A 14,228-nucleotide genomic window follows, 5' to 3' on the forward strand; every position below is an offset into this window, starting at 1 on the left:
GTTTATGAAAGTCTATAAGAAGGCAGCAAAGTCCTCTAAGAGAGGGTTCTACACAACCTCCATTGCATCTGCAAAATCACGCCCAGCTCAATTGTTTAGAACAATTCGATCATTGACTATGGTGCCAATAGGCAACCAAAAGGTAAGAGAATTGGACATTGGCTGTGAGGCTTTTGTGACTTACTTTGTAGATGAGATCTTGACTCTCCACCATAATCTCCCAGTTTGATACAGTGCAGGAACTGGAAGCCTGTTGTCTGTCTTTAGGTCCCATGTTGGACCACTTCAGTTGTCTCTCCCAGGAGGATGTGGACAGGATCTACAGTGAAGCCTACCACATGCCCTCTGGACCCATGTCCATCTTGGCTTGTTAAAGCAGGTGAAGATGACATTCAGGGTCCTTTGGCTGAGATTGTCAACTTATCCCTGTCACAGGAGTATTCCCAGCCAAGCTTAAGGAGGCAGTGATTCGGCCGCTTTTAAAGAAGCCATCTTCGAACCCGATGGTCTTGGCCAATTATCAACCAGTTTCGAACTTACTGTTTCTGGGCAAGATAATTGAGAAAGCGGTGGCAGAGCAGTTCCACGCTTTCCTAGAAGATACATCCGTCCTTGACCCCTTCCAGTCCAGCTTCTATCCTGGTCATGGGGTAGAGACTGCTCTGGTCGCGACTTCCGGAGTTGGAGCATGGTGAGATGACCTGTTTCTCATAAGAGGAGCAGACCGAAATCTTTGTATTGGGCATAAAAGGCATTCTAATGCCTGCTGCCTACACTTTTCAGTAAAGGAATCTGTCTAAGACATGCTTGTTTATTTTGAGGGGACTTACTTTGGATGACAAGAGATCCCAGCAGAGGTTTCTTTTCGTCTTTGAAGAATCCCCAATGATGAATTGCATTCCATCGTCTACAAAGAATCTTCGGAGTCATTAAATTGACATAAACTCATCAAGGTTCCAGCTTTCTATGGACTATAATAACATCTGAAGAAAAAAGTGGACGGTATAACAAGAATAGACTGCAAAGGTAAAAGATCCTTATCTTTCACTCCGGGACTAAAATAAGACTGTGAAAAGAAAAGTTTTAAGATCTAGAACTATCTACTAAAGTATACAATCAAGGAGAAGTGGAAGGGGGTGAAAGTGGAATTTTTGGAGCTAAGAATAAGCAGAAAAGTGCAGAAAAACAGGACTGTTTAAAATTCCTGTGGCTTTGGAAAAAAAACCCCAGCCATAATACAGCTGCAGACTCTGACTACAAAACAGGAAGTGATGCTCTTCCCAAACACCATGAGATCATCTATTATTGAGAATGAGACTTCATGGCCAGACAGGAAGTGCTGAGAAAAGAGAAATCTTCAAGCTTCTGGGTCTTTTCTAAAGCCAGAACCATAGAGAAACATCAGAACTTTAAAAATTAATATTTGGAGCTAGGAAGCTCAGAGGACGGTAGTTTTGGGCTTGTTGGAAAGGGCATGCTCTAATCTATTGAATGCAACTATTAGAATTTGGTTCTGTGGTCAACTTAAGTATCCATTACATGTAATGGGGGGACAGTAATGTTTGATCAAAAATTGGGACCAAGAGTACCATGACTAAGAGCTGCCTCGTTAGGTGAAGGTAAAATGGCTAAACAGGTCCAAGATCAACTGGAAGCTATGGAGGCAAGGTTGATGAGGGCAATGAAGGATTTAATAACTGGAAATGAGAAGAAATTAACCAAAGAAATAACTAAAGAAATAAATTCTAGTGCTGAGGAAGTCAAGAAAGAGATCAAAAAAGAGACTGAGGATCTCAGAAAAGAGTCTCAAGCAACAGCTAAAAAGACTGAGGAAATAGAAGTTAAAATAAAAGATCAAGATGCTACTATCAAGAAGATGCAGGATAAAGCAATACTACAAGACTGTAAGTTGATGGAAAATATGATTTGACTAAGGGGAGTGCCTGAAAAAGACCAAGAGGAGCTAAAGAAGTACATTGCTACAATAATGGCTGAATTCATGGGAGAAGACCCTGAGGAGATGGGACGTATGTGTGATTATCTATACAGGGTCAACTCAGAATTTGCTAGAAAGCGCAAGCTACCTAGGGATGCGGTAGTAAAATTTACTATAAGAGATATGGTGGGAAGAATCTTAAGTAAGCAATTTGAGAGTCCAGTGGTTGTGGAGGAAAGCAGAGTGCGGATAATGAAGGAGCTGCCGAGGAATGTCATCAGCAATAGAAAAAAATTCAAGAAACTGACAGACAAGTTAAGAGAGAAGGGAATAAGATACAGATGGATCTTACCTGAAGGTCTTAGCTTTGAGTATAAAAGACTGAGAAAGACAATTGTAGATACTCAAGGCATGGATGAATTTTTTTAGACAATAAAGAGTATGGGGATACAGAATAACTGAAGAACCATTATGGATAAAAAATTAATTTCTTGGAATGTAAATGGACTTAATTCACCACAAAAACGGAATTTTCCATTGCATTATAAAACAATGCAATATTGTCTGTCTGCCAGAAGTACATATTAAACAATTGGATTACAATTTTTTATGGAACAAATCTCTTGGAGAAGAATTTTTTTTCATTGGCTAAAGAAAAAAAAGGAATGATTTTTTTATATTAAAAAAGAATTGGAGCCAAAACTGATTTTTAAAGACAAGGAAGGTAGATATGTTGCAGTGGAGGTGTTCATGAATGAGAAAAAGACATTGTTATTGGGAGTTTATGCCCCTAATGGGGCGAAAGATGCTTTCTTTAAAGACATTATGCAACAACTAGACCAAGTGACTTATGATCAAGTAATGTTAATGGGAGATTTTAATGGAACTATTAATAACTCTTTGGACAGATCTGGAAACAAAAAGAACAAAGATGGCAAGCTACAAAAGTCATTTTTTGAACTAACAAAGCAAGAAAGTCTGGAAGATACATGGAGAAAGTTTAACCCTAATATGCGTGATTATACTTTTAATTCAGCAAGGCACAAGAATTGATATGGTATGGTCCACGAAGGATCTGGGACTTATAACTAATAAAATAGAGATTCTTCCGAAAATAGGTGCAGACCACAATCCATTAATGTGGTTAGCGAAAGAAAGGAAAAAGATGAGAAGATGGAGGCTAAATGAAGATTTATTGCAAAAAAGCAGAAATAGTGAAATCTCTTGAAAAAGAAACTAAAGTGTTTCTCCAAGTGAATGAAAATCAAGATGTTAAAATTCAAACCGTATGGGACGCGTACAAAGCTGTTATGAGAGGAATACTAATTACATTGAACAATAAAGATAAAAGAGCTAAAGAAAAACAATTGATGGACTTACAAACAGAAATAGGTAAAAAAGAAAATGAACTGAAAAAAAACGGGGGAAAAGAAAATATTACGGGAAATTATTATTTTGCAGAACCAACTGAGACACTTACTGAAAAAAGAGGTGGAGTGGAATTTAAAAAGGCTACAGCAGAAGTCATTTGAAGGTGCTAATAAGCCGGGGAAATACTTGGCTTGGCAACTGAAGAAAAAAAGGGAGAAAAAATTCATAAATAGAATTTTTTCAGAGGGTAAAGAAATTGTGGATCAAGCTGGAATTAAAAGGGAGTTTTACAAATTCTATGCTAAATTATAGCATAGTTGTCTATAGCATAGTCAACAAGTAAATAAAGAGAAAATAGAAGCTTACTTGCAAAGAATAAAAGTGAAACCCCTAAAAGAAAACATGGAAAAAACTTTGAATGAACCAATTGAAAAAGTAGAAATAGAAGCAGCAATTTGTTCAATGAAATTAGGAAAAGCTCCGGGTCCCGACAGCTTTTTAGCAAAATTTTATAAAGTTTTGGCAGAAGTATTAGTACCTAAACTTCAAAAATTGATTTACAGTATTAGACAAGATGGGATGGTGCCAAATATATGGAAAGAAGCAGTTATTTCATTGATACCGAAAGAGGAAAGAGATGTCACAAATGTCAAAAATTATAGACCGATTTCACTACTGAATGACTATAAAATATTTGCTAGAATTCTAGCAGAACGACTCAAACAGCATTTGAACATTTCTATTCAAGAGGTTGGCATGCTTATATGTATTATGGGAAGGAGAAGATGGATGGATTTTTCTCACACCATTATATAAGGAGAAACTTGTTGAATATGCAAAAAATACAGTAAATATGGTGATGAGAGAAAACCACTTTGGATAGTGCCAACAGAAGTTATAAAGTTGTCTTCAAGTACACAGGAAGAAAAATGTGTTTCATACAAACAACTGCTAAAGATTCATGGGGGCAAAATAGAATTGAAATCGGCTGAAGAGTTGCAGGATAAGTTTAACTGGTTTCAATTGCAACAAATTAAAAGCTTGGTAGAGAATGATATCAGGAATACAGGTATAAGACATAAACAAACAGAAATGGAAAAAATGCTGCTGGGTGAAAATGAAAAACTGATTTCAAGGACTTATAAGCTGTTACTGAAATGGTCTATGGAAGAGGAGGTGGTGAAACCTCAAATGATTAAATGGGCAATAAACTTTAACAAGGAAATACAAATGGAGATGTGGGAACACCTATGGAAGAACTCTATGAAAATATTGACATGTTATAATATAAAAGAGAACTATTTTAAAATGCTGTATAGGTGGTATATGACACCTAAAAAACTAGCAAAAATGAACAATCAAGCTTCAGATAGGTGCTGGAAATGTAAAAAAAATGAAGGTTCTTTCTACCATATGTGGTGGACTTGTGAAAAGGCGAAACAATTTTGGCTTATGATTCAACAAGAGATTTCGAAAATCTTGGGATATAATATTAAGAGAGCACCGGATGTCTTTCTGGTGGGATCACAAATGGAAAGCTTTCTAAACCGAGACAGGACATTGTTGTGGTACTTGCTTTCAGCTGCGAGGACATTGTAGGCGCAAATGTGGAAGCAAGACAAAATACCAGAAAAATGGGACTGGGTATTAAAAGTATTAAACTGGAGTGAAATGGACAAACTTACTAGAATCTTAAAAGACTGTATTTTGGAGAAATTCAAAGAAGACTGGGAGAAGTTTCAAAACTATGTGGGGTTACAATGGAAAGTGAAGAGATATTTAGTGGGTTTTGACAACAATAATTGAACTTTTAAAGAGAAAAGAAGAACTGTGATTATTGTTATTTGATTTAATATGTAAGTTAGATGAATAAGAATTAAGCTGAGGATAAAGCATAATAATCATCTTTGAGTTAAGATAATGGTAACTTTCAGTGAAGATTCTATAACTGCGAATTTTACCTTTAGAATGTTTTTTATGGAGGTCATAAATTAGAGGGAAGGGAGAAAAATTTGTAATGTATTGGCTGATTATATTTGGGTTTTAATTGAAGTATATTTTTCAATATATTGCAAAAATAATAAAATTTGGTTTACAAAAAAAAAGACTGCTGTGGTCGCCCTCACAGATGACCTTAGAAGGCATCTGGATCAAGGTGGGTCAGCACTGCTATTGCTTCTAGATCTTTCAGCAGCGTTTGACATGGTCGATTATGATTTAATGACCCACCGCCTTGCCAACATTGGAGTTCAAGGGTCAGCCTTACAGTGTTTTTCCTCCTTCCTCCATGGTCGGGGACAAAGGGTGGCAATTGGCGAGCAGACCTCCCTGCATTATCTACTAGAATGTGGTGTACAGCAGTGAGCTATTCTCTCGCCAATGATGTTTAACATCTACATGCGCCCCCTTGCCCAGATTGCCAGAGGTTTTGGGCTGGGTTGTCACCAGTATGCAGATGACACCCAGCTCTATCTGATGATGGATGGCCAGTCAGACTCTGCCCCAGACCATCTGACCAGGGCATTGGAAGCAGTGGCTAGTTGGCTACAACTAAGCCAACTGAAGCTTAATCCAATTAAGACGGAGGTCCTGTACATGAGTCACGGGGAGCCAAGACTGGGCATCCGGCTCTCCACCCTGGATGGCACACCTCTTGTGCCAGCTCAGAAGGTGAGGAGTGTGGGTGTGATACTGGATGTCACCTTTTCTATGGAGGCCCAGGTCACAGCTGTTGCACAATCTGCTTTCTACCATCTTCAGCAGGCCAAACAACTAGCACCCTATCTGGTTCCTTGGGACTTAGCTACAGTGATCCATGCAACAGTCACTTCCAGGTTGGACTACTGTAACTTGCTCTACACAAGCTTGCCCTTGGGACTGATCTGGAAACTCCAGCTGGAGCAGAATGCAGCAGCACGATTGCTTACTGAATTGCCTTTATGGGCAAGCAATTGGCCGATGCTGCACAGTCTGCACTGGCTACCTATCAAGTACCAGGTCCGCTTCAAGGTTTTAGTATTGATGTTTAAAGCCTTGTGCAGCCTCGGACCAGCATACCTGTGGGACCATCTCTCCCTATATGAGCCCTGAAGGCCATTGTGATTGGCCTACAGAGATTCGGGCCCTTCCGGATTTGTTACCATTCTGGAGGGCCTGTAAAACAGAGCTGTTCTGCCAAGTCTATAGTTGAGGCAAGCGGATGTTCTCACCCTACTACACCATCCAACTGGCCTCCCAGCAATGACTGCCACTTCATTTGGGGGCAATACTGTTGACATCTTTCAGCAACTTAGGCTGCCCACGGTAATTACACCTCAAGTACTTATACCACCCATGTCATCTTAAATGATTGACTTAATGTATTGGTTTAATTGTTTTAACTATTTTGATGTTTTATTGTTGGTTTTAATGTTTTAGCTTCTTGGAATCCGCCCTAAGCCCTTCATGGGAAAGGGCGGACTATAAATGTACAAAATAAAATAAAATCTCTTGTAGGTATTTCCTGATCCTCCTCAAACATTAAATGAATTGTCAATATTGCAAACCCTGTTCAGTTTTCCCCCTCTTTCCTAGGGTGGATCACATAGGGCTTCAATCTATGAAGACTCAGACCCGTTTCGTTTCCGTCATATGATACCTCTAGAAGCTCTGCAGGTTCGGGCACTGGCAAGTGCAGGTAGTGTTGGAAAATTGTTTCTTTGGATCTGTTTTCTACATTGTTTACTGTCAAATAGACAAGCTGGAACGGGTCCAAAGGAGGGCGACAAAGATGGTAAGGGGTCTGGAGACCAAGTCCTATGAAGAAAGGTTTTAGGAGCTGGGGATGTTTAGCCTGGAGAGGAGGCGGCTGAGAGGTAATATGATCACCATCTTCAAGTACTTGAAAGGCTGTCATATAGAGGATGGTGTGGAATTGTTTTCTGTGGCCCCGGAAGGTAGGACCAGAACCAATGGGTTGAAATTATCAAAAGACTTTCTGGCTCAACATTAGGAAGAACTTCCTGACCATTAGAGCAATTACTCAGTGGAACAGGCTTCCTCGGGAGGTGGTGGGTTCTCCTTCCTTGGAGGTTTTTAAACAGAGGCTAGATGGCCATCTGACAGCGATGAAGATCCTGTGAATTTAGGGGAAGTGTTTGTGAGTTTCCTGCATTGTGCAGGGGGTTGGACTAGATGACCCTGGAGGTCCCTTCCAACTCTATGATTCTATGAAATGTATGTCCCCTGGTTTGCTAGAAGACCTTGGAATACTAGTTGTAAAATATTTGTGTTGGTTATTTTGTCATTGAGCCCCATTCCAAGGTTAAAATCCCTATAGAATCCAGGTCTTGAAACCTGAATCCAGATCCTCAAAGGAGGCTCTTTTGTGAGCGTCCTTGTCACCTGAGTTGCAGTGGGTGGCTGCAAGATTTAGAATCTTGTTGTTTGTACATGAGGTGGCTTACCTGGCTTCCTTTCAGTTGGCATTTAGAATCCAGTAGAAGATTATTTTTATACTAGGAATAAGGCCTGTTGTGAAGAAAAATACAATGGGCTCTAGAAAGAGGCTCTGGGCGAGTGCCCCACCTTGCGGTCTTCCCACCCACATTCACTCCTCCCATCTCAAGAGGTTCTTATCTCTGCCATCTGGAGAGCAGTTGTAATTCTGAATGATCTCCAGCTGCCACCTGGAGATTGAGCAACCAACAAAGAGCTATGTGGATAATGGAGCAGGAAAACAGGGAAACCCCTCTGCAAAAAAACCAGCTACCAAATTATAGATAAATCAGTTTTCATTGATTATATAAATAATTGAAGTTTAGTGATACAAAATATTCCATAAATTAATGAAAGTACACAAGGAACAACAACCCACATCCAAAGTCCTTTAAGAGACAAGTCAATGTCCAATCCTTATCCATAGTCTTCAAAGGGGAACCTTGCTCCAATAATTTCTTCTTCTGTACAACACGGCAAAGTAATAGAATGGAACGCAGCAGCGCTTTAGTCGACGTTTTGCTTAACGCTTCTACGAGCTGTATAAACAATAAATTAACCATATAAAATATTCACAAAATATGTACACTTAGCAACACACGTGGAATTCCCTCCATAGCAGAAACAACCTACCTTACAAGAACATTTCTGACAACATTCAAATGCTGATGCTTACAACGATAGTTTAAATGGTATGGTCAATCCTTCTAAGCCACTACAGGAGGTACTCATTTAAATATCCACAGATAAATGCAATCTTTTAGTTCTTAGTCTTAAAAATACAGCATTTGAGCTAGCAGTGATAACTTCCCTAGAAAATCATTTAACAGCAGAATAGTATATACAAAATGATTTACAAATAACATTTACAAAAAACATGTCAGATCTTCTTCGTGGTCTCTGTGCTTCACACTCATGGGATAGTGCGCCTGCGCCGATCCCCGAATCGGTACCTGAAAAAGCCCGGGATTTTTTCGCGCTCGGCGCCAATGGGCACGCGCAGGCGTCCCAATGCGCATGCCCACCAGCGCCAGCGCGGGGATCCTGCCAGTTCCTTTCTGACCGCCGCGCTAGAGAGGTTCCCTTTCTGCTTCTCCGGTCGGTGAGAGTATTTTTTTTCTCTCGTTCTAGCCCGTTGGCCTTTGTAAATAGTTAGTTAGTTAGTTATTAGTATAGTTAATGATAGTTAGTAAAAAAAAAAAAAAAAGCGTTTCGTTGTCCGGCGGACTGCCCCTTGGGGTATTCCGCTTTCGCTTTCCCCCGCCTTTCTCTCAGGCGTTTCTGAGCAGAAAGAAATTGTTTTTTCGTGCGACTGCCTATGGAAAGTCGCCGGGGGTTTTTCAAGCGCTGCCGTGCTTGCGGGAAGAAGATTGCCCCTCCGGACGGCCATTCTCTGTGCCTCTTGTGCTTGGGAGAGTCGCACAGAGTAGAGTCGTGCCCGCATTGCCTTCGGTTCTCGAAACAGACCAGGAAGAACCGTGCGGCTCGATTATCGGCGGCGTTAACCGAATCGGCGCTTCGACCTCATCGACCGATTGAGGGATCAGCACCGAAATCGACTGACACCCCGGCACAGGAGCTCGCATCGGCCGATGCCGCTCCGATCCCGACTTTAGAACTGCCGGAAGAGCGTGGCTCCACAAAACGTTCCCGCGAGGGCTCGGTGGATACGCCCGCTAAGAAACGCCGTGAGGACTCGGGGACCCGAGCTCCGAAAAAGGCGAAATCGAAGGAGAAGCGTAAGCGACCCCGCACTCCTTCCCCGTCGGGTGGCGCATCGACATCGGCAAACCCGCCGAAAATGATTCGGGTTTCCCCGCGCCGAAGCCCAGCGGCCCAACAACGCCTGTCGGCGTCGGAGCAGGAGCCGGAGATTGACCTCACCCAACGGTCTTCGTCTTCGGGCTCACGTCGACGGTCGATCAGCGATTCGGCGTCGGAAGTGGATGCTTCGGCACCGGTCATAGACCCGCCATTCAAGCCCCGACCCAGGCGGGATCCACACTATACCCCGCACCGCTTCCCGATACCACCATGGGAGCAGCGTCGGTGGCAGCCTCCCTACTCCCGGTATGAATCCTGCCATTGGTACCCGGAGGACTACCAAGACTGGGAGCAAGCTTCGGAGTTCTCTTCGGTGTCGAGGGTCTCGCATCATTCCCGGAAGGCATCGGCGTCGGCGTCGGTTCCCCCGGATCGACAGCTAGTTCCGGTCGAAGCCCCTCGTAGGCTACAGCCGCTTCAACCTCCACCGAGAGAGTCGACCCCGATCCTGTCAGAGCATTCCACTCATCAGGACTCTTCATCGGAGTCAGACGGTGAAGTCCACGACTTAGACCCTTCACCGGTCTCCCAGACGGCTGAGGATCTTCCGATTTCGCCTTCGGAGGATCTAAAGTCTTATGGGGACCTTGTGAAACGCATCGCTGCCACCCTTCGATTACCCGTGACCCAGCCAGAACCCGTAGTGGACGACAACGTGTTCGACATAATGCAGAAGAACACGTCCACTGCGGTCGCTCTACCGGTTACCAAGGTAATCCTTCAAGTGGTCAAGGAACCTTGGAGCAAACCATCTTTGACGCCGGTGTCATCCAAATGGCTGGACCACATGTACAGGGTCCAGGAGACGGGGGCTGAATTCTTATTCACCCATCCACGCCCTAACTCGGTGGTAGTCTCCTCCTCCTCGAAGGCCAGGAAGGTTCACTCCGCTCCACCGGACAAAGAAGGGAGGAAGATCGACGGAATGGGCCGCAAGGTCTACTCAGCTGGGGCACTCGGTATAAAAATATCTAACTATGCAGCCTGCATGGCTAGGTATCAGTATGCCATGCTGGAACAACTTGCCCCGTTCCTCTCTTCTCTAAGTGAGGACAAAAAGGCCGCTGCAACCAAGCTGCAGAAAGAAGGTCTCGCTGTGGCCAGACAACAACTGGCTGCAGCGAAACACATGGTGGAAGCCTCAGCCAAACAGATCACCTCTGCAGTCTGCATTAGGCGTCACTCCTGGCTTCGGTCTACGGCACTCCACCAAGATACAAAAACCTTTATCGAGGACCTGCCTTTTGAGGGTGACGGGCTCTTCAGCACCACAACTGACACGGTGCTGCAAGAGTTCGACAAGAGCGTCAAGACCTCCAAGAACTTGGGCGTCCAATCCACCCCCAAAACTTCTAGGTCCAAGCAGTGGCCTAAGCCCTGGACCAAGAAGCCCTATCAAAGGTTCTCCCCTGATCAATGGCGTCCCCAGCCTGCACAGCCTGAACGACCCTCCTTCTCTGGTAACAGCAGGAACCGTTACGGGGCCCAGCCCTCCAACAAGTCTAAGGGGGCTCGTCCTCAGAAGCAGGGGGTTTGGCTTCCTGCAAGCACGCGTCATCGTTCCCACTGTTGGCTCTTCCATCGCCTACGCCCTTTCCTGCCTGCCTGGGAGTTGATCTCCACAGACAGGTGGGCACTGTCCATCGTAAAAGAGGGCTACAAAATAGAGTTTGTTCAGACCCCAAACCAGTCCGTGGTAGTTACCACTCCCCCTTCCCCACCTCTGCTGGCGGAGGTGAACAACCTCCTACAGAAACAAGCCATAGAGGGGGTTCCGCCGGAGGCCAGGACAGGAGGCTTCTACTCCCGTTACTTCCTGGTCCCCAAACGGGACGGGGGTTTGAGGCCTATCATGGACCTTTGGAGTCTGAACAAATTCATTCTGTACCAGAAGTTCAGAATGGCTACCCTGCAAACTATCCTGCCCCTCGTCAATCAGGGAGACTGGATGGCGACCCTGGACCTCAAGGATGCCTACTTTCATGTCAGCATCCACCCTGCGTTCAGGCGTTTCCTAAGGTTTGCAGTGGGTGCTCGGCACTTCCAGTTCAGGGCCCTGCCGTTTGGACTGTCTACCGCTCCTCGGGTGTTCACGAAGCTGATGAGTGTGGTGGCTGCCCGCCTTCGTCTTCAGGGAGTTGTTGTCTTCCCATACATCGACGACTGGCTTCTCGTGGCGAAGTCGAAGGAGAGTTTGACAACGCACATTGCCATCACTCTGCGTCTTCTCGGCACCCTGGGATTGCAGGTCAACCTGGAGAAGTCCCATCTGACTCCATCAAGGACAGTTCAATTCATAGGGGCTCTGCTGGACACAGATCAACACCGAGCATTCCTTCCTTCGCAGAGAGCAAAGGACATCATCAATCTGGTACAGCTTCTCCAAAGGCGGCAGTGGGGCACGGCTCAGCAGCTCCAGCGGATGCTGGGGCTGATGGCTGCGACGACAAGCGTGCTACGTTTCGCAAGACTGCGAATGAGGGGACTGCAACTGTGGTTCTTACGCCATTTTCGTCCGCTCAGAGATTCGCCCCGAAAGAGGTTTTCCATCCCACCCGGGACTATCCAATCTCTGCAATGGTGGGGATTGGAGAGCAACATCTGTCAAGGGGCTCCCTTTCATCTACCAACCCCTACTGTGACTATTGCCACCGACGCTTCCATGTGGGGGTGGGGAGCTCACCTGGAAGACCTATGTGTGGGGGGCCAGTGGCCTCCGAAACTGAGTCGGTGTCATATAAATTACTTGGAACTGCTGGCGGTTCACTTCGCCCTTCGCTCCTTTCGCCCTCTGTTAGCAGGGAAGACTGTGGCACTGCTTACGGACAACACCACTGCCCTGTGTTATATAAACAGACAGGGGGGGACAGTGTCTCACAGACTGTGCTCGCTGGCGATGGACCTCTGGACGGAGTGCCTCCAGTGGGACATTTTTCTGAAGGCAACACACCTGCCGGGGGTCCTCAACATTCAAGCGGACTCTCTCAGCAGGGGTGGAGCTCTCCCACATGAATGGGAACTGCAATGGCAGTTCCTAGAGCCGGTGTTCCAGCGTTGGGGGTACCCATAGCTAGATGTCTTCGCCACAGCGGAGAACAAAAAGTGCCCCTTGTTCTGTGCCAGGGGAGGTGCGGATCCAGCCTCGCTGGGAGACGGACTCCTTCTTCAGTGGGGGGGCTGGTTCCTTTACATGTTCCCTCCCTTGCCTTGGTAGTCCACAAGTTAGTTCAGGAGAAGCCACGTTGCATCCTGGTGACTCCTTGGTGGCCCCGTCAGAGTTGGTTCTCGATCCTGCTCCAGCAGTCGAGGGGGATATTTTATCAGTTCCCGACAGATCCGGACCTGTTGTTGGCCCAGGGCGGGCACGTACTCCACCACAACGTGCCCCACCTGAAGCTGACGGCGTGGTTCATCGATCAGTAGGGTTTTCCACCAGGGTCCAGCAAGTCCTCCAAAGCAGCAGGAAGCCTTCCACTCGTGCCTCTTACGAGAGGAAGTGGAAGAAGTTCAGTAACTTTGTGGCTGACTCCCCTACGTCGCCTGACTCCGTTGGGCTTTCGGCAATTTTTGAGTTTCTTTTAGCCTTGGTGGATGAGGGGCTGGTATTCTCCTCCATCAAGGTTTATTTGGCGGCTATCTCTGCTTTCCATGTTTCAGTAGAGGGCTACTCTGTTTTTGCTCACCCTCACTCTAAGAGGTTCATGAAGGGATTGTTCCGCCTTCATCCCCCTTCTAGATCCCCTCCACAGTTGTGGGATTTGACTCTGGTTCTGGACAGGTTGACTCGTCATCCTTTTGAGCCCATGGCAACGTGTTCCTTACAACTTTTGTCCTGGAAGACTGCATTTTTGGTTGCCATCACCTCAGCACGTCGTGCGGGGGAGCTCACGGCGATGCGCTGTGATTACCCCTACCTTGCCTTCAGGGAAGCGGGGGTCTCCCTAGCTCCAGACATTACTTTTCTTCCCAAGGTGGTTTCCCAATTTCATCTTAACTTAGAAGTTTGGTTACCCACGTTTTACCCTAGCCCTTCCTCGGATGAGGAGCGCAGGCTGCATGCCTTAGACGTTAAGTGTGCCCTCTTGTTTTATTTGAATCGTTCACGGGGTTTTCTTGAGGACAACCAACTTTTTGTCTCCTACTCTGCCCCCAAGTTAGGGTCCAAGATTTCGTCTCAAAGGCTTTCCAAGTGGCTCACTGAGACAATTAAACTTTGTTATTTGTTGGCGAAGAAGCCTTTACCTGGACCTGTTCGTGGACACTCCACAAGGGCGATGGCCACGTCGGTGGCATTCCTGAAAGGTGTGTCCCTTTCCGACGTCTGCAAGGTGGCTACCTGGTCTTCTCCGCGTGCCTTCATGAAGCACTACGCGCTGGACGTGCATGCTCAGCAGAGGACTCGGTTGGGAGCTGCGGTGCTGCAAGCTGTTTCTTCAGGTTGACCGTCTTCCCACCTCCAGGTATGCTTTGCTTGCTAGTCTCCCATGAGTGTGAAGCACAGAGACCATGAAGAAGATAGACAGGTTGCTTACCTGTAACTGTAGATCTTCGAGTGGTCATCTGTGCATTCACACTACCCGCCCTCCTTCCCTGCTGCTGACGGTCTCCCTCCAGTAAGAGG

General features: G+C 45.6%; 1 protein-coding gene across 3 annotated transcripts in view; it reads left to right on the plus strand.

The window, feature by feature from the left end:
* Positions 1–14,228, plus strand: part of TIAM1 (TIAM Rac1 associated GEF 1) — a 338,703-nt gene that overhangs the window by 304,316 nt on the left and 20,159 nt on the right. For all 3 annotated transcript variants that reach the window (XM_060234342.1, XM_060234345.1, XM_060234346.1), the window contains one exon: positions 6,881–6,983. In XM_060234342.1, coding sequence (XP_060090325.1) covers positions 6,881–6,983 — 103 coding nt within the window. The remainder of the gene's footprint in view (positions 1–6,880; positions 6,984–14,228) is intronic.

Source organism: Heteronotia binoei, chromosome 3, assembly GCF_032191835.1.
Source record: "Heteronotia binoei isolate CCM8104 ecotype False Entrance Well chromosome 3, APGP_CSIRO_Hbin_v1, whole genome shotgun sequence".
In the NCBI taxonomy this organism is placed as follows: Eukaryota; Metazoa; Chordata; class Lepidosauria; order Squamata; family Gekkonidae; genus Heteronotia; species Heteronotia binoei.